General features: G+C 40.3%; 2 protein-coding genes across 3 annotated transcripts; one reads left to right on the top strand and one right to left on the bottom strand.

The window, feature by feature from the left end:
- Window positions 1-3349: 3349 nt before the first annotated feature.
- Window positions 3350-7240, bottom strand: rmdn1 (regulator of microtubule dynamics 1). The gene is made up of 10 exons (XM_085361942.1): window positions 7060-7240; window positions 6474-6579; window positions 6285-6369; window positions 5929-6088; window positions 5741-5830; window positions 5596-5651; window positions 4675-4762; window positions 4562-4592; window positions 4327-4460; window positions 3350-4209 (listed from the first exon to the last, which is right to left on the bottom strand). Exons 1-10 carry the CDS (start codon window positions 7192-7194, stop codon window positions 4168-4170), a joined length of 927 nt encoding a protein of 308 aa, XP_085218068.1. The 5' UTR covers window positions 7195-7240; the 3' UTR covers window positions 3350-4167.
- A 3452-nt stretch (window positions 7241-10692) lies between these two features.
- LOC146625101 (copine-3-like) lies at window positions 10693-18636 on the top strand. Of its 2 annotated transcripts, none has more exons than XM_085361940.1 (16): window positions 10693-10764; window positions 12144-12313; window positions 12449-12628; window positions 12720-12794; window positions 13453-13524; window positions 13608-13685; window positions 13769-13858; window positions 14462-14560; window positions 14645-14728; window positions 14849-14908; window positions 15093-15226; window positions 15543-15597; window positions 17127-17178; window positions 17278-17411; window positions 18130-18363; window positions 18480-18636. In XM_085361940.1, exons 2-16 carry the CDS (start codon window positions 12155-12157, stop codon window positions 18597-18599), a joined length of 1626 nt encoding a protein of 541 aa, XP_085218066.1. In that variant the 5' UTR covers window positions 10693-10764; window positions 12144-12154; the 3' UTR covers window positions 18600-18636. The 2 variants fall into 2 exon arrangements, with proteins under 2 accessions (XP_085218066.1, XP_085218067.1); XM_085361941.1 differs by having other exon boundaries at window positions 10693-10777.
- The last annotated feature ends 1833 nt before the right edge of the window (window positions 18637-20469 follow it).

Below are 20469 nucleotides of genomic sequence, written 5' to 3'. Positions count from 1 at the left end.
GTAATCCATCTGATTTAAATGTAATAATATAACAGTAAAAATATACAGTCAGAGGGGAAGTCAGAGCCAGAGGCCTAAGATTTCAAATTGATACTTAATGGTATTAATTTGACTTCGAATCTCAGTGACTTCTACCTCAAAGTCAACATCAGAGGTCAAGTTTTCTGAAAATCTTATGAATGAAATAACCCAAGAAGGAAGTCACCTGGGATTTTCAAATTAACACCATAAGTGCAGCTGCTAGCACAGCTGGCTGTCAGTGTTTTAAATCAATTACAAACTGAGTCAGTCATGTCAGCAAATTGTCAGATCCTAACAGAACCAGACGCACTCGCTGTAGAGGGAAAGAGTTCAAGGCTTTTGTCTTGGTGTAAAGCACACATGTGCCCCCTACAGACCATCGTAGGTGCAGTCACCTCTGTAATGAGGGCTCTCCTATGATTTCCTCTCAGACTGTTGTTGGCGCTGTCTGTTTACATCCTGCATTGACATTCTCAGTCACCCCCCCACCCCACCCTTACATCACACTGATGCCATTTTTCTTGCCAGCTTCATACAAGCACAGATTCACTTAAAAAGAGCGCGTTTGCTTAGCTGGCTTTCTTCTGCCTCTTTGAGTTATCTCAAACTGGCGTGTGCTATAAAGCCGTCATGTTTCAGAGGACGGCGGGTATTATCGTTGTTCTTGAGTGACAGGCATCACACCTAACCAACATAATGCACAACAAATAAATCAGATTTGTCCATGTCGTGTCACAGTGAGGTTCAAAAAAACAGTTGCACCCCAAGAAGGCAACTACATTTCATCTACACAAAATGACGACCTGACCCAAGCATTCGGGTCTTAACCACATGATACAATCTCATTTATTTACCTCCGTATTTAGACTGATGTCCTTAAATTAAAAATAATCTTTTGTGGCAACTCCTCAGCATCTTAGGCCCTAATGCAGCATCAGCCTGATGACACACTGCTTTGTTGTGTGTTTTTATCTTTACACCCCCAATTTCCCCTGGTCCTTTTTGTTTCTTTAACTGCCTCGCTGTTATGTTGAAACTCCATTGTTTGTAAATGACAACTCTGGTGCTTACTCTCAGTCAGTGGTCTAAATGCAGGAAAAAAAAAAGAAAATAACTCAGCCAGTGGCAGGCCGTTCTCCTCATCTTTGGTGTGTGGGGTTTGTTTATTTTGTTTTATTTAAAGACCACTGCAAACAGCAGCAAGCTGATTTAGACTTTGATTCCTCTGAGGAGCTCGTGATTTAGTAAAACGATCAGTGGTGTATATAACTTGTTCGGCTCTCTGAGATGAAGCGCTGAAACGAGGGACAACAACATGAAGAGATGCATTGCTCTGTAGCAAAAGGAGCCGACTTTTAAGAGACGTTAAAACTGCATAACTGTGCTTCCTTTTGAACAGAAACCTCTAATCAAAGAAAATCAACTGTATGTGAATATTCATTGTAAAAAAGAGACAGTAAATGAAGTACTTAAATATTATAATTACTTACACAGAGCCGCCGCGCCATTGATGGAAATCTGTGATGCCTTTGTTCTTATCAGAAGTAGATGGACGTTTCAGATCGCCTTCATCACAGCCAGTAACTCGCCGAAGTATCACGTGAATATCGGAAACAAAGTAGAGTTGAGTAACGATGCTGTGGTTTAGGCAATCTGAAATGCATCCAAACTTGTAACATATCGCGTGTAGATACACACTGTAAACACAAACTACACTGTACAGAATGCCCCTTTACTGGAGAAGATGTGTATAGAAGTTTCATTTTTAATCTGCTTTCACCCATTTTCAATAGAGAGAGAATGATTTATGAGATACAAATAAATAAGTGAATAAACCCCCGCATTGATTCATGTTTTCATTCTTTTTTTGTGTGTGTCCTGTGACTTTGGGGCATTATATACAGAGGAGAAAAATAAAACAAGGTTTGGAAATGACACTGATGTGACTTAAAGAATCTGTTGGGATTATTTCTACATGACAAAAATTTAATTTTGGTCTTTAAGGGATTTGGTCCAACAGTAATTTAACAAACTAACATACATCTCAACTTAGGCGTTGTTTGAAAACTTGGATGAAAGTCCTGTGAGGCAGGTGACTGGAGTCCACAACTCATGGACATCACCGAATGCTGCGTTTCCTCCACTGAGATGCTCTGCCAGGCCTTCACTGCAGTCATCTTCAGTTGCTGCATGCTGCTTGTTGCTAGAGATCAGGTGACTGACTTGGATGTTAAAAAATAACCCATTTCTTTGCTTTGAGAAACTGAGTTGCTTTTACAGTTTGTTTTGCGTCATTATCCATTTGAAATGTGAAGCACCAGCTGATCAGTTTTGCAGAAATTGGCTGAATCTAAGCAGAGAGTACAGCCCTGTACGCTTCACAATCCTCCCTGCTGCTTCTACCAGCAGCCTCATCATCAGTAAACGTAGTGTAAAGCACTTTGGGGTCCTTAGGGACTAAGTAAAGCGCTATACAAGTACAGACCATTTACAATCATCAGTAAACACATTAACAGCACAGTTACACTGGAAGCCATACATGCCAATAACATTCAGTCTTCATGTTTGACAGGAGACATGATATGCATTCTTTTCTTTTGGATGTAGACTGGCAGAGAGTCTAATCTGGCAATCAGTGGTTTGCACCTTATTGTAAACCCACTGTATTCACATTTATGAAGCCATTTTTTGATCGTAGACATTGACAATAGTACACCTTAACAATTCTTGACTTGGATAGATGTTTTGAGGGAAATTGTAAGGGAGTGCTTACATAATTAAAACAAGGAAGCGTAAATAGAGAAGTAGATGTGGTCAAGGAAACCCAGGATTTCTGTATTAGTGGTGGGTGTAAAGATCAAGGTATCAATAGTATTAATACCAACGCGGCTAATGGTATTGGATCAATTCTAACATGACGGGATTGATACTTTGTTTCTATCCTCTGAGTTCAGTATGTAACCCACTGAGTTGTGTTCATTTGTTTTATGGAAATAAAAAACATACATTTAAACAACAGAAGCTGACCCAAAGTGCTTTAATGTTGGGCACAGTTACATTCCAGGTTTTAAAATAACTTTTGCTTTTTATGTATTTTGAAAAAAGCATTTTTTATTGTATTAACTCATTCTCATGGAAGAGTAAGAATAACAGTTATTTAGTTGTCATTACGAATTTACAAGTTGATGATTCCTCTCATAAATCATGAGACAGTTACCTCAAGGCGCTATATATTGTGATTTAAAGACCCTACAGTAATACACAGAAAAAAAATCCTAAATAAATGTAAAAAAAAAAATACTATTAGAAAACTTTAAATCTGCCTTTTTTTTAGGATTCACCTCAGTGGCATTCATAATACTCGTTTTTTGTTTTGATGGGAATGAATTCATGAATCCAAAAAGAAGTACTGTTCTGAAGAATGTGTGCGAGCGTGACTCGATTAGTAAGCACTCACGGTGCCAACACTTGAATAGCTCAGCTCACCCTGTGCTGGTAAACATGGATGTCACAAAGATGTCTCTCTTGGTTCTGCAAAAACACAACTTGAACTCTCCATGGAAATCCTCTGTGGAAAGTAAAAGGTTCACGCAGAGTTCATTTGTTTTTAATCTGGAAAGAAGCAAATGGAAACACCTTGCTGATGCCAGAGGTCAGAGATGAATGGGCAAAAATGCATTGAACTAATAGGAAGGCAACAGGAACTCAAGTAACCATTCATTACGTCCAAGATATGCGGAAGAGCATCTCTGAATGCACAACTTGTCAAACCTAGAAGCAGATGACTACACGGGGTGCCACTCCTGTCAGCTAAGAACGGGAAACTGAAGCTACGGTCCAACTGGACAACAGAAAATTGGAAAATTGTTGTCAGGCCTGGGGAAGTCTCGCTTTCTGCTGCAATATTCAGATGGTGAATTTAGAACTCTGAAGTTTGGATAAAATGAGATGAAATACACGACGCAACATACAAAACTACTAACGACAGGACATTGTTTTATTATTTCTTGAAGGCATGTGTGATTTCTGTGTGCGAAGCCGGCAACTGTTCGGTTTTTATAGTTAATAATGAAGTAGAAAATCTTTAGGAAACAGTCTTGTTAGCAGCTGTTAAGGGTCCAGAGGGGCGTCATGTTTCACCGAGCTTCATCCCAGCTTCTTCAGGAGATCCACAGCTTCCTTGTGGACCTGCAGAGGAAGAGGAGCATGCACTGATTAAGTTAAACAGTCCCACTGATATACAGTTAAACTGAAATATACAAAAACAGAGTAAATCATAAGTCTGGAGTCAGGGTGTGTGTGTACCTCTTTGTCTTCCAGCGTGTGAGCAGGGTATTCCTTTGTTTTGGTCAGCCACAGCAGTGCTTTCTCCTTGTCTTTCATGGCTAAATAAGTCTTCCCGAGCATCAGCAGGTTCTTGCTGTAGAAGTTTGGATCGACTGGGAAAAACGAGAGACAAATGTTTTTTTTTTTCTTAAATCACAGACACATGTTTGTCTGTGATTATTTTTAAAGAACCGTGTTGGTGACAGTACTCTACCTTCCTCAGCTTTTAGGAAAAATGCCAAAGCCTGAAAGACACAGAAAAACAAAACTCACTGTGCAGCTAGTAAGAAAGCAAAGGATGTCAGATTCAGACTGGGCGGTGCTCACCTCCTCGTATGTAGACTCGGGTGGTGATGAGAATATTACAGCTGCCACCTTGCGCTGATACCACGGCAGCTCAGCAAAAGCGAAGCACCTGAGAGACAAAGGACAGCATATGTTAGGTGCCATCCATGTGGATGTTACTTGTTGCACACATATACACCCTTTCATGCAAACGGCGCTCCCTCATGGCTGTGGCCTCTTTCAGCAGGTTACTGCACCCTGCCTCAAAGCAAAAATGGTTCAGGGATGATTCGAGGAGCACAACAATGAGTTTGAGGTCCAAGCTTGGCCTCTAAATTCCCCAGATCTCAATTCAATCAAGTAATTGCAGGATGTGATGGACAAACAAGTCCAATCCACCTCACAATTTAGAGAACTTTAAGGATTGGTTGCTAACATCTTGGTGCAGATGCTCCAGCACACCTTCAGGCGTCTAGTGGAGTCCATGCCTCGACGAATCAGGACTGTTTTGAAAGAAAAAGGGGACCAATGCAATATTAGGAGGGTGGTCATAATGTTATGCCTGATCAGTGTATATATTCTGGGATTTGCACATAGAAAGTTGCTTCAAGGGCTTTTTAGTCATTTATCTTATTAATCATGTTGGTTGAAATCCAGACACTGATCCAGCTTTACCAAATGAACGTATGGTAAAGATTTTAATCTTAAAGTTTCATCCAACACATTTAGTCGACATCTATTTCATTTTACATTCCTTGGGCCGCAGAGAGTCACAACTGCATTGTTTATTTTTTTCTAAATTTACTCCAATTCCAGCTGCACTCCCATGAAAGTTGTGGAAGAAACACTCCCGTAGGTGTGAGAGTTCAACCACACAGAGCTAGTTTGAGAGAGGGGAGCCCTCCTTTCACTCACAGTGTTAAAAAGCAAAAAACCACCCACGAAAACAAAAAGCAGTCTCACCAGTAACCCAAAATGTGTATGGAGGTGGCGTCTTTAGGGTTGAGCTCGATGGCTCTCTAAGAGGAAAGAAAAAAAATCAGTGTTCCGATGTTAAATATGACGGTGTGATTTTGGTCACATGACTTCCACCTTAAGGTCCTCTCACCTCTAGATGATCCCTGATGATGTACGAATTTCCAATTTTAACCTTGACACCCTCATAATCCCCGACGTCGCTGAGACACACGCCGTACCACTGTGTGACGAGCGGACGAAAAAGAAAAGAAACCTGTTAAAACTCGTAATCAACATCCTGTGAGTGTCGAGTTGGCCTCGGAGAAACCACAATCGCACCTTGTGAGCTGCAGAGCACAGGTCATCTTTCTCCAGGGCCTTTTTGGCGTACTCAAAGGCCTCAAACGTGAGCTGCTTCTTCCGCCCGGCCTCGATGTTGGGTAGGAGGGACAGGTCCCGAGAAGCCCGGGCCAATCTCCACAGGAACTCTGCATCGTTGCTACACACACACAAAGAGAGTCATTATTGTCCAACTAAATTCAGACTGAATGAAAACACAAACCATAACTTTACACCCAGTGGATGGTAAAACACTTTGCTTTGGTGGCATGTGGTTGTTGTATTACAAAAACACACACAAAGACAAAAAAACCAAAGATCAAATAGAATAAATAAACCCTCCGAACTCTCCTTACCTGTCTTTGTATTGCACCAGCAGCTGGTAGAGTTTCTCTGTCTCTGCACAGCTGTACAGGTAGTCAGCCTGCTCCAAAACCTCCCCTAGACAGACACAAAACCCACTAGTTCAGCCATAAAGCCCAGCTGACATTCACTAGATCAAACCTAATAAAAAGCACATGTTCGTATTTGAGTTTGCCATCTACCTCTATCTAAAGCGCAGACCACAGCTGAACTCTGCACCTTGCGATAAGCTGCATAGCCGAGGCACGACAGCGCAGGGAGCCCCAACAGGAATGCAGCCCGTCCACTCTGTGCACAAGTGAGGAAGTGACACAAAAACACACTTGTGAATGCAAGCGCTAGGCAAGAACAGACTGTCTCCCATTCAGAGTCATTCTTGGCGTCTGTGCTGACCCTGAGTAACCTGAACCCAGAGCTGGACTGTGAAGCCATGGGGTCAATGCATTCTTCAGTCCACACGGGAACGTTACAGGAAGTTCTAGGTGAAACTAACGCTGAGATCCAGTTTAATTATACAGCCAGCTGACAAGCATAGCAGCATCATTCCTATACAGTACTGGTAGTTCTCTTCCTGCATGGATAAGCAGCTCTGACAGCATTTACAAACCCGTTGCCCCTTCACCTATATATCAAATATGAAGCTCTGAGGAAGTGGCACCACTGACCTTCCTGAGCGCAAATCACGGAGCTCGCATAAAGATAAAGAAAGCAGTGTGATAATGAATGAAGCAGGGTTATTTTGGATGAGAAAGAAGCATCGTTATTTACAGTCAGAGCGGTGGAAGTCCTTCGTAGAGCAGTCCAGTAGTTTCGGTTTGTCCCTCTGCTTTTTACGCAGTTTGCGCCAGACCCAAACTCCACTAAAGCCCTGCTCACACACCGTGTTATAATCCTCCCAGCCATCTTATCACAGGTCCACACTATCAGTGATCACTCATCACACTGACAAACTTACAACCTCTCGGTGAGAGTCCCCGGAGCGGGGGGATGGTGCGTTCAAGAGCACAAATTAAACACGTTGCAAAATAAATAAATGAATGACTAAGTCGTGGATTTTTAGAGCAGATAAAAGTCAGTTTTATAAATACTTTGAAGCCGGAACAAAATATCCTTACTTTAAAATAAAAATGTATTCTACCCAATGCAAATGTGCCTATTTTTCTCTTTATATGTTCAAACATTTACAGTGGAAAAAAAAAAACATGAAATACTCTTTTATTCATGGTTCACCAGGATAAATTTGTTATTAACGTCATATTTATTACAACATGCTTGTATAAAAGCATGTATAAATTATTTGCTGTATGTATTAAATCCCAAACCTTTAATTATCTTGTCTCTGAAAATCGACTGAGTGGTGTTTTGTCAGCAGAAAAGTTATAGTTTAATAAACAACAGAATTAAATAAATATTCAAGGATATCCTTCCAGTTAGTAGTGAGTGTTCAACAGAGATGTAATGTAATCCGATTACTTTTTTCAAGTAATGAGTAAAGTAAGGGATTACTATTGCAAAAACGGTAATTAGATTACTGTTACTTTCCCATAGGAACGCTGCGTTACTGCGTTACTAAAACCGTGATTTTTTTGCAAGAACGTCTCATGACACTGACGTAAGCAGGTGCGACAGCTGTGTGCAGATCAACAATGGATCATATATCAAGTAAGGGAGAGAGTATGAGCATGCAGCCTTTAAAGCGTGGAAGTACTGACCTTATTTTGAGTTTGATTCCATAAAAAGTGACAAAAACATTAGCGTCCGTTGTGCGTGGGAAGAAAACTTCTTTTTACAGCAAAGAAAAACCCCTAAACTTCCGAGCAAGCACCAAGTGCCCTACAACGTAATGGGAAACTCACAGGGGGTGCCGTTTGTAAAGTGAAACATGAAATTAACGGCAACATTTTTCCACATTTAGCTCAAAACCTTACAAAAACATACTTTTTCGAGTAATTTTTTACAACATTTAGTAAAATATTTGTAACTTTTCATCAAATGTTAAATATTAAATCTAAATGTTAAATATTAAATCTAAATATTATATTTAAATCTAAATGTTAAATCTAAATGTTAAATCTAAATATTATATTTAAATCTAAATGTTAAATGTTAAATCTATATGTTAAATGTTAAATCTAAATGTTAAATGTTAAATCTAAATGTTAAATGTTAAACCTAAATGTTAAAAGTTAAATCTAAATGTTAAATATTAAACCTAAATGTTTAGGCTAATATGCAAATTTATTGTACGGATCAACGGAAATACCAAAATAAAAGCTTCCCGAAAACCTCCGGTGCAAAATTGTGTCTGTTCTCCTCCTCACTTCTCCCCGCCATGTGCTGCTTCACTTCTTGCCTACGAACATGTCCAGCAATTTTGCTGGACATGTGCTGCAGCGATTGTGAAGTGGAGACTGCAGCTGCTAAGAGTGCACTACTGCTAAACCTTTGGATGGCCGACAAAACGGATCTTCCGATGTTTTCAGCTAAATCGCCGGACGTGTTTTCTCATGGTCGGGTTATGGCTGAATTCCAGTGGAATGACGGTCCCGCCATAATAGACGTTCCAGCCCTAAACCTAACCTTATCCCTAACTATAACCTCATTCCTAACCTTAACAAATAGTGTTTTCCAAATCGATTTTTAGAAAATGAACGAACATGTGTAGATTGAGTCCAAACGGTTCTCATGTGCTCTCCTTTTTCCGATGCTGTAATTTGGGAAGGTGTTGGGTACCCGAAAGCATAAAATGTTGACAATTTGTCATCTAGAGAAAATTATTACGCTTTGGGAGTGAGAACGTGTCTGACCACTACCGGCACACTTTTGCACCGGAGGTTTTCGGAAAGCTTTTATTTTGGTATTTCCGCTGATCCGTGCAATAAATTTGCATGTTAGCCTAAACATTTAGCATTTAACATTTAGCATTTAGATTTAACATTTAGATTTAGATTTAAATATAATATTTAGATATAACATTTAACATTTAGATTTAAATATAATATTTAGATTTAACATTTAACATTTAGATTGAATATTTACCATTTAGATTTAACATTTAAAATTCTGTTTTAAATATGAAAAGTTACAAATATTTTACTAAATGTTGTAAAAAATTACTTGTTTTGAGCTAAATGTGAAAAAACGTTGCCGTTAATTTCAGCATGTTTCACTTTACAAACGGCGCCCCATAAAACTCGTGGATTCTTCCACTGACCGCTGCGGCACACCTGCATCAGGGTAAACCTCCGCCTACCTCAGTCCTGCTTTACAGGTGAAAATAGAGCAACAGGACCGCTGAGTCTTTGATGTTATTTATTTTCTGCTGTGTTTTACTTGCATCTATTTGAAAGAGTGAGTGTAAACACAAAACATATATTATTTTATGTGCTGGAATGTGCAGAAAATAGGTTTAAATATTAAACAAATTTCTTCCAGTCAGAGAATCTTGCATATAATTAAATTTTTGCTTGATGCATAAAGTTAAAAGATTAAAACTAATAAAACAAGTTTTAAAAGGGGACCTTTCCATTTGATTACATTTTGTATGATGGATTATGTAGAAAAAGTAGAATTGGGCTGAAAGATCTATCACTTTATTACCTATTCAGGTTGTAAATCGTGTTTTTAAAAAGTAACTAAGTAATTAATTACTTTTGAAAATAATTAATCAGTAAAGTGACGGGATTACTTTTTTGGGGAAGTAATCAGTAATTAGTTACTGATTACTTTTTTCAAGTAACTTGACAAACACTGGTGTTCAAAAGTTTAAGAAGCTAGCCTTTTACCTTAGCATTACTAGGTATTATAGAAAACGCAAAAATACAAGCTCTCGTGACCAAAAACGGAAAAGCTCTTCTGTGAATATTATTAGACAAAACGAGGCAGTCGTTTGGATTGAGAACAGCTCAAAATTAGACATATCAGGTGTCTGTTTATTGGCCAACACTGGTTTGAAAACAACACAGCAGCTCTTCTATAAGCTAAATGAATATCTACTCACAGTCCGTCCAGAGAAAAGTCTCCCAGAGCTCTTAACTAGATGGTGCCTGGTCGCATCACCAACAGCAGCTTAAATTGGCGTTCAGCACAGCTGCAAAACACTTTTCTTGAATGCACCCCGGACAACGCTGTACCGCTTTGTTATCGACTCGGCGAGAAACAGAGAAACAACAGAAACACACGAACGTTCCGGCATAATATGAAGCGCCTATCGTACAGTAATGTTACAACAGCGTGTTTGTTAATATAATGTTGTCCAGGTGAAGCAGACACACCAAACAGGCATTTACACAAAACTTCAACTTCAGGTAAAAGTAGTTGTAAAATTAGTGGAAGTTGTGAAGCGAGCAGAACACTGGGCAGGGCAGAGTGTGGGCTCCACCCAGTGCGACAACACAGCTGTTGCCGTCAGATTAACGTTACGCGTTCAGAACAGAGGCAGAAAAAAGTGTATATTTGTCAACAACTACACAGGTAAATGATCCAGGTAACGTAGTGTGAAAGGGAGAAGTGGTGTGGTTGTTAGAGCTCCACCTAACTGTCACTGCCTGCATGTGTTAGCTCGAGTAACGGTAACTTACATTATTCGGTGGTGGTACTACAAAGCTAGAAATCTAGGGGAAAGTCATCACAGCAAAATTAAATATATGTCTATTTGTGTGTGTGTGTGTGTGTGAGTGAGTGAGAGAGAGAGAGAGATCCAGATTTTTAAACACGAACAGTTGATTTATTTACTTATTTTTAACTATGACATAAAGTCTGTCAGTAAAGATTGATTGACTGATTGATTGATTGATTGATTGACGGTGTTCTAACATTTCGCTCGAAGCGCTGAAATTACAGTCACGTGATCAGTTACAACTCACCCATACTTTCACTTCTGTCCCTTTAAACGTGACTTTTCCTGCACTTCTGATAGATCCATAAATGTGTGTGCAGTTTTGTGTGTAAATCAAGGGTTTGTGTAGCCTAAGCTCCGGCTTCCAGATGCTGTGCCAAAAAGTGATCGCCTGCCAAAAAACTGATTTGTTTCTGTGTTGTTTTTTTTATGTCTAATATCTTTACGAATGTTGGTAAATAGACTTGGGTGAACAGGGTTTACAAAGGGGTAAAATAGAATTTTAAAAAAAAATTACCAGTTTTTCAAGTATCTTTATAAGTCTCTGTTATTGTACATACATTATAACCAATCCGGTTCTTTTTTTCCACTCAAAATATGTTTACATAACTATTGTTATATTTGTTGCAATTTCTGCTTCCTCTTGGCCAGATTACTCTTAAAAGAAGACATTTTTGATGTCAACAAGATTTTTTTTAACTGGATAAATAAAGGTTACTATCATTATTATTTTTCTTTTTATGTTCTGTTTTGTTGTTGCCCTCTAATGTTTAAAGAAAAACAATAAAAAGAAAGTATAAAAAAAAGTCACTGCCAAAAACTGTTTGCGGCTTCTACCTTGTGACAAGAATGTTGTTTGTGGCTCAAGATGACTTGATATCATTCATGAGGGTACATTTGACATATCTATCATATTATAGACCAACAAGTTCTTTATAGCAGTTTAAATTGGCAGACGATCATTTGTTGGCACACTGCCTCTAGGACTGTGCTTGTTCTTAAATTGCTGTGGACATACCACCAGGTGGCGTAGTATTCAGCGATTTATGTGTGAACTTAGTGGCCTGGTTGTGGTGGCATTTGACCATCTGAGCCTGCCTTACTTTGGACAACCACCACTACCACCTGACTAAAGTCATGACTGAAGATTGAGTAATATGTAGTAACAAGTCAAGAGAGCATTTTGAGAAGATGGAAGTGCTCTGAAGACATTTCTGTGGTTTATCTTTTTCAGGAACAGCTGCAATGGCCTCAGGTGGGGCCCCACTGCCCACAGCCACCCAATGTGCCACTAAGGTGGAGCTGAGCATCTCCTGTGAAAACCTAATGGACATGGACGTCTTCTCCAAGTCTGACCCTCTGTGTGCTTTGTACATCAACACATCAGATTCTCAGTGGTATGAGGTATGTAATTGGTAGTGGTACGAGATTTTTGCATATAACAGTTAAGACTGCAAATCTATGGCTGGCATTAAATAATATGTTCTAACCTAAGTCATGTGACTTACGTTACACATCTTTTTTTACTTTGTGAATTAGTTTGGCCGCACGGAGATGATCCTGAACTGCCTGAATCCGAAGTTTGCTAAGAGGTTTGTGATCGATTACTATTTCGAGACGGTGCAGAGGCTGAAGTTCTGCGTGTATGATATCGACAACGATACCTACGACCTGAGTGACGATGATTTCCTTGGAGAGCTTGAATGCACCCTCGGGCAGGTAAGTTTCCCCTTTATCAGGTTGCTCTTTAAACACTGGTCGTTCGCCCACTGCTTTAGCGCTCCTTGTTGTTTCCATCATTTGTGTCCAGGTCGTTTCTAATAAGCAGATGACGCGGCCGTTGTTGCTGAAGAACAGGAGGCCGGCAGGCCGTGGGACCATCACAGTGAGCTGACTCTTTTGTCTGTGTGAACTTAGTTTCTCCAGTTTGTCCTTCTGTATGCATCTATGTGTGTAAAAATAAGAATATGCTTAGCTTGTAGGGTTGATTTTGCTCATATTTTGCTAGAATTAGTCATTTTAGCAAGCTACAAACAAATGCTGTGGAACCCTTGTAGTGATTGATTGGCTTCCTGTAGTTTAATATAAGTGTCAGGGCTCATGGCTGGGTTTGTAAGTGTAAAATTGCAGTTTACTTGTGCTAATTTCTAACCAAGTGATGGATATGACTGTTACTGTCCTGCTTTGTCTACTGTTTTGTGATAAATGAAACCATAGTGTACAAAATGAACACCATGCTGTAATAATTAAGAAGTAAAACTATCATTTTAGACCATAAACCTACTGGGAAAATATTACTAAGGTAATTCATGAAGGGAGAAATTGTTTGATTTTCTCATAGATTTCTGTACAATCAGACTTCTTTTTAAAACTAGAGAAGCTGCCCCCTGCTGGCCATCAGAAAGAATGCAATTGCACTTTTAAATTGGCTTCATTTTTTTTGTATATAGCTGAGGTTATGTTAATCTTTTACATAAAAGAAAACCACTGTGAACCTCAGTATAAAACTGCACAAATCTTTATGTTTTTCTCCTTTTTGATAGATCTGTGCTGAAGAAATCACAGACACCAGGGTAGCAAACTTTGAAGTGTCTGCCCGCAGGCTGGACAAAAAGGTAATGAAAGTTGCTTCAGGGTTTTTTAATAAAGTTCATTAAATGTAAGTTCTGTGAATGACTAACTGGGAATGGTTTGTCAGTATCTGTGGTGGTCCGACCCTTTCCTGGAATTCTACAAGCAGACAGAAACTGGATGGCAGCTGGCTCACAGGACAGAGGTACACACATTTACCATCAGGTCCTTCATCGGCGTGCACTAAATTCCCGTGGACTCGTTACTCACGGTAACCTGTTTATGCAGGTTGTGTACAACAACCTGAATCCAATATGGAGGCCGTTCCGCATCTCATTGCGAACTCTTTGTGGAGGAGATGTGGAGAAGCCTATTAAGGTAATTCTATTCAGTGAACCTGCACAATAAAATGCACCCAATTAACAAAACCTGTAAGCACCTCTTAAGTAACACTCCAATGGGTGAAACAGTGGATTTCATCCCCCTCCCTCACTTTTTAAAATTTTCGAATTGGCTTTATTGACCACACCGCTGACTAATAACTAATCTTGTAATTGCAATTCTCTTATTATCTTACAAATCTCCCAAACATAAAGGGAGTGCTTGTGACCCAGTTGGATAAGCGCTACATGCATGTATGCACGATTCATGACATCACCAGGTGAGGCTTTCTTCCTCTTTGTTTACTCACTTGACTTACTGCATTAGCTTTTGCATTTATACTGATAACTGTTTGCACTCTTTCCATATGTCAGGTGTTCAGAATATGATGACACTTCGTCACTGACTGTAAATAGTGAATGATTAGTGGGGGTTTTGGCAGCAGTCTAAAAAAAAGACGTAATTTTCACACCTTGACCAAGAACTTCATCATCAACCATGGTTTACTCTTTCTCTCCTCCTGTATGATCCGAACTGTTCATGCAGTAGTTTTTACGTGGTCCCCCGTTAGAGAAAACTCTTCTTGTTTTGCGTCCTCAGGTTGACTGTTACGACCATCACAGCAGCGGCTCCCATGATCTCATTGGGAGCTTTAAAACCACACTAGCAGAGATGCAAACGGGGACGCACATCTCCCCGGTGAGGCCCTTTATGTTTTGTGTGTGTGTCTCGTGTGTGTTATAGTGTTTATGTTACACTGACATTAACATGGTCTCGTTTCAGGCTGAATTCGAATGTATTAACCCCAAAAAGTCAATGAAGAAAAGCTATAAAAACTCCGGGGTCGTTTGCATCCGGCAGTGCCAGGTAAGGAATTAAAACTGTTACTCTGCCTCGATTTTACAACATATGTCCCACCAGGTTTGTTTTGGATCTCTGTACATTGTGCATTGCTGCACGTTGTTAGCGTACTCTTTACTTTTACAGATAGTGAGGGAATACACCTTCCTGGATTATATCATGGGTGGATGCCAAATCAACTTCACTGTGAGTGTGGAAATATTTTTATTGTTAAAGTAAATAAATTGTTTGGTAAGATTTGTAACATTTCTAAATTGACTGTCACATTGCACGGCACTCTGAAACTCGCAGAATACATATGAAGTATGTCAGACGTTTACCTGGTGACTGAAAAGCTCTCTGTATGTTGACCCGTATCCTCTCGGTCCAGATCGCCATTGACTTCACGGGCTCTAACGGGGATCCGGGGTCTCCTCAGTCCCTCCACTACATCAGCCCAGAGGGCTACAATGAGTACCTGGCAGCCATCTGGTCAGTGGGCAATGTCATCCAGGACTACGACAGGTGAACCCAAGCATCCTACATCATCCCACCATCTAAAGTAATGATATCAGAGGAAGAAACAGATACTAAAAAAACAACATGTTAAGCCAGAGTTGAGCAGAATGAAAGAGTCTTATCACCAACTTACACCAACCCCTCCCCCCCCCAGAAATTATTAACCTTTTTGCTACTTACAGTGTTAATATTAAAAATCTTTAGCGGCAGCATCCTTGATAATCACCTACTAACATTTTCCCTGGAACTAGTTTCTGTTCAAACTTGGGGCCCACTGATCTACCGCTCGATGAGCTCATGAGTTTGTTCTGTCTCTGTGTAGTAAGAAGATGTTTCCTGTGTTTGGTTTTGGAGCCCAGCTCCCTCCATCCTGGCAGGTATGAAATATTCATTAAAGAAACAGCATCATTGAGCCATATGTGTGACACAAAGTTGTTATTTCGATATCACTGAGTTATTAAGGTGCTTTATTGTGTTCATCCTCTCTCTCTTGGCTGGAATTGTGGGTATTGAAAAGCACTGGAAATTTGCAGTGTCTCAAAGGACCAGTGCTGCGGCATTTCCACTCGTTACTTGGATGTGACTGCTGAATTCAGAGCGCACTCACATGATGGTGTGGTTTTGGGGCTGTTGAGTGTCCCGTTGTGTATGAAAGGCAGTTTGCTCTGACTGGTAATGCTCAATGAACAGTAGGGTGGTGGAGCGTAGCTCAGCTGCTGAGGCACGGCAGTAGAAGGCGTGATGCTGTGAGCCTGATGAACAATTGAATGATCCCTCATTAGGGAGCTGATGCAGCAGTTTGTAACATCAGCTTCTTTATTATTGTTCTTTTTTCTCTGTGTCCTGACGTGTCTGGAAACGTTTGCAATCAGAATTATGATCTTTATGCTGGGTTGTGGCTCTTGTTCACATGTTTCATTATGAGTGTTATTTCAGTTATTACATTATATGTAAAATGGGCAGCACGGTGGCAAGCTAAGAGGCAGAAGGGGAAAAAACAACCTTTTTTTTGTCGACCTCTGCATCTGTAAGACAACACAAGTACAGTGCCTGAACAAAAATACAAAGATGCACAGATTTGCAAATCAGCAGAGTATGTGGAGAGTATGTGAGCAAGAGAGTGAGTGTCTTTGTCACAAAATGTACGTGACAATGAGGGTGGGAGGCTGGGATAACGCCCCCCATCCGCAGCCCCCAAGAGTACCAAAGACCTGAGGCCACACATCACTGCAGCATCTGCAGCAGGAGAACAAGCGAAGCTCCAGATAGGCCGCTCACGGCTATAGAGCGAGTCCCACCAAGAGCTTTTCATATTCAAAGTTGTGCTTTAGGAAGATATCTGCTTGGGTTAACTTTGCATTAGCTTCAGATCATTCGGGGAACCCGCCTGCTAGTTTGCTAGCACCGGCTAGGTTAAATGGCCAATTATTCAGGGCTTCCATTATAATCAAAGCCAGTCAAATATGCGTGCAGCTTACACTATATGTTTATTTCACCTGACATTTATGATCTCTTCCAATCTTACTGATCACTCAAAGCGCTTTAGACTGGAAGTTCCCATTTTTTTACCACATTGCCTGACATCCATGACCAATTTCGATTCACTGACTAACCTAACATGCATGTTGTTGGACTGTGGGAGGCAGTTGGAGTACCCAGAGAAAACCCACCCAGGTACAGGGACAGCGTGCACCCAGAAAGGCTCCAGCTAGGACTCAAACTAGGAACCATCTTGCTGTGAGGCATCAATTCCAACTGCGACATATGTATATTCTTATACAAACACACTGTGCTTGCTTCTTATCGTTCATGTACCCCCCCCTCGCCCCCGTGTTGTGTCATGTACATGTCAAACACAGGTCTCTTGAACAGTCGTCTAAAGCTTTTGTTGATTTTACTCCTACAGGTGTCCCATGAGTTTCCTGTCAATTTCAATCCAGCAAATCCCTTCTGTTCAGGCAGGTTTAAACTTCTCACAAAGCTGTGTTTGGTTCTTGAAAGTTGCCCATGGATGCTGTAATGGTGAACCACTGTACCTGTGGATGTGTGTGCCGCAGGCATAGAGGGCGTGGTGGATGCCTACAGACACTGTCTGCCTCAGCTGAAGCTCTGGGGTCCCACCAACTTTTCCCCGATCATCAACCATGTGGCCCGCTTCGCCAGACAAGCTCTCCAGCAGCACGTGGCTTCAGTAAGGAAGCAGGAAGTGTTTAGACACTCACTGCTTACAAACACTTCAGTCACCCTTCTGCTGTTTTGCTCCCATGACATTGTTGTGCGAGCTTCTGTTTTCTCATCTGCATAATATGCTAAACTGTATGTGTTTCCCCAACTGTGTCCAAATCTTTATTTTACAACAATTAGCTACTTTACACAACTTGGCTTTTTCTGTGATATACACCTGATGAACACCTGCTTTGTCTAACTTTCTGGGCTTTCTTCTCAAATTTTAGCATCCAACATTTTTATGGCTCATTATGACAGATTTATGCCAGCCTAAAGGTAAAAACAATTAATCCGCTTGACATTTTTATGACTTTAAGTGCAGTTTTACCTGCAAATTAAGATATAATTTGTATCACTTGGGGATTTCTACAACTTTGGACAGTTTGAACTTTTAGAGTGACTAACCATATGTTACAGCTTTTCTCAATAGGCCATAAAACTGTCAAAGTTAAATTAAATCCCAAAATAACCACCGTGCATCAACAGGTGCTCATACAAAAAAGTGCAGACTTACGATATAAATGTAGATAATACTTGACCAAAGTATATGAGCCACAAATAATTTGAGTATATGGGTCAAATGCTTAACATTGGTATATAGTGTATACAAGTATATGTGTTTCAGAATATATATGTGCCATCTAATCCCCAACTCTGTAATCTACTTTTCTGTCATCGTGCAGAATTACTTTGTGCTGCTTATCATCACGGATGGAGTGATCACAGACATGGACCATACACGTGCCGCTATCGTGGAGGCCTCTCGTCTGCCCATGTCTATCATCATAGTGGGTGTTGGCGGGGCAGACTTCAGCGCCATGGAGTTTCTGGACAGCGATGACAAACTGCTGCAGGCGCCCAGCGGGGTCGTCGCCTCCAGAGACATCGTGCAGTTTGTGCCCTTCAGAAATTTCCAGGTAGGCAGCAGCTCCGAGGCTTTAGACAGCCAGCCTTCCTCTGCTCAGCACACACGCGCAAACCTGAGTGCTGCTGAACAAGCCGACTTCTCATTCTTGTGAATTTATGTTTGCAGAGAAACAGCGTGGCCCTGGCGCAGAGCGTGCTGGCAGAGCTTCCCGATCAAGTCGCATCCTTCTTCAATGCCTACAAGCTGAAACCACCTAATCTTTTTAATGTTCCTGAGCCGTCCTAGTAAAGCAGGTTAAATGTACTCGAGTATCTCCAATGCACTTCCTATTCAGTGCATAGAGGGGTGTCAGTCCGTGTTGGGCAAACCTTTTGAGATTTACAGATTAATGATTGCTTCACACTGGAACACTGGAAAGCAGCAAATCAACTCTGAGGTGAAATCTACAATGGTAAACTGGAACAACTCAGAAAGCAGTTAATGCTATTTAAAATCACATGCCATCCGAAAAAATACATTAACCAATAAATAAATAAATAATAATTTAATATTTGTATACAATGACGATCAGTTTCAGCTTGCATGGCTCACAAATAAAATCCAGAGCAGGACATCGTTATGGCCGCGGAAATGCTTCCTCAGGCTAAAATTTGGGATTCTTCTCCATGATGTCATCACTGTGTGGGTGGTTGAGCAACAGTCACCCTTTTGCAAAAGCTCTAAACAAGTGGTTGCATGACAGCTGCCTAAGGTGTAGCATCACAGTGGTCAGGATGAAAGGAAACAGGAAGTGGCTTTGAACAAGCGTGCAAGCCAACCTTATCCTTTTAATCGCTCAGAAATCAGTTTCTGTTACAATTAACAAAGAGCACCCAAATGGCCTTAAACAGCAAGTTTAATGTTGTGCAGTTGACTTTTTCACAACATCTATGTAAATCATTAGTATTACAGTTTCTCTAACAAGCTGAGTGACTGAGGTGTTTTCCATGTGATTTGAGACCCTCCAGCTTGTTCACTGCATGTAATTAATAAGAAATCGTAATAACAGGAAACAATAACAGTGTACTCTGTGCATCTTCACACATGGCTTTGCTGATTAAATGCTATATTTGTTGCATAAACGAATGGCACCTTATTTGTTGTGTGATCATAACATAAAAGGAAACGGTGGATATCTGCTGAGACAAAGCTCAGAGTCTACATTGTTACACTGGATGTTCCCAGCTAGCAACCTGACTCCTGCTACCTTAATTAAAGACTTTGACATGTAACCTTGTTTGCTAACAAGATTTTATACGTTGTGAACATTTATTGTTGTTTATAATGGTTGGAAATGATTTTGACTCCCGTGTGGCCCACAGTGGTTGCTTCCAACAGTCTTTTCCCAAATTAAATAAAGGAACTGCCATCTGGCGGCAAAAGTGAATTAGTAACCATGGTTATTAACTAGATTAAGTACCACAGTGTGTATACACATTTCCATGAGGATTTATATCCTCATGATTGATGCAGAAACATGTGTTCATACTTACTGTATATTATAGTAGTGTATAGTGTATATACATTTTAGACTGCAGATAATGTAAAATAAATTTCTAGTAACAAATAAATGTAATAAACTATTCTCCTCCATCATAATTTTGGGCATGTCAAACATAAGTCCTGGGGGCCAGAAGTGGCCCTCCAAAGTCTTCAATCTGGCCCATTGGGTGGCTTTGGAAAATGTGAAGGAGGGCATACATTTCAGACTTTTAACTGTATGCTGACAGATTTATTTCAGTTACTACAGCAGGGTTTCTTTATCGTGCAGCTAAACATGCTGTGTAAATTACACTTCTTTTTTTATATTTAAATGTCTTATTGTAGCTAAATGTCTGTACAATGACAGAAAAGGAAGTTTCACACAAGATCAACATACGTGGCTCACGATGTAAAATGATGCAACGAACAGAACACAGATTTAAAGCTGGTACAGTGGGCCCTCGTTTGTCACGGGAGTTACTTTCCAAAAATAACCCACGATAGGTGAAATCTGCAAAGTAGCCAACTTTATTTTTTACAGTTATTATAGATGTTTAAGGCTGTAAAACCCCTCACTACACACTTTTTACACTTTTCAGGCATGAACATTTTCACACTTTCATCTCTTGTTTAA

The sequence above is a fragment of the Diplotaxodon limnothrissa genome, linkage group LG9 (assembly GCF_057381915.1).
Source record: "Diplotaxodon limnothrissa isolate DT_005_m linkage group LG9, D_limnothrissa_male_GT1.1, whole genome shotgun sequence".
Taxonomy (NCBI): domain Eukaryota; kingdom Metazoa; phylum Chordata; class Actinopteri; order Cichliformes; family Cichlidae; genus Diplotaxodon; species Diplotaxodon limnothrissa.
The sequence above is the reverse complement of the archived record's forward strand: the minus strand, read 5'-3'. Positions and strand labels throughout refer to the sequence as shown.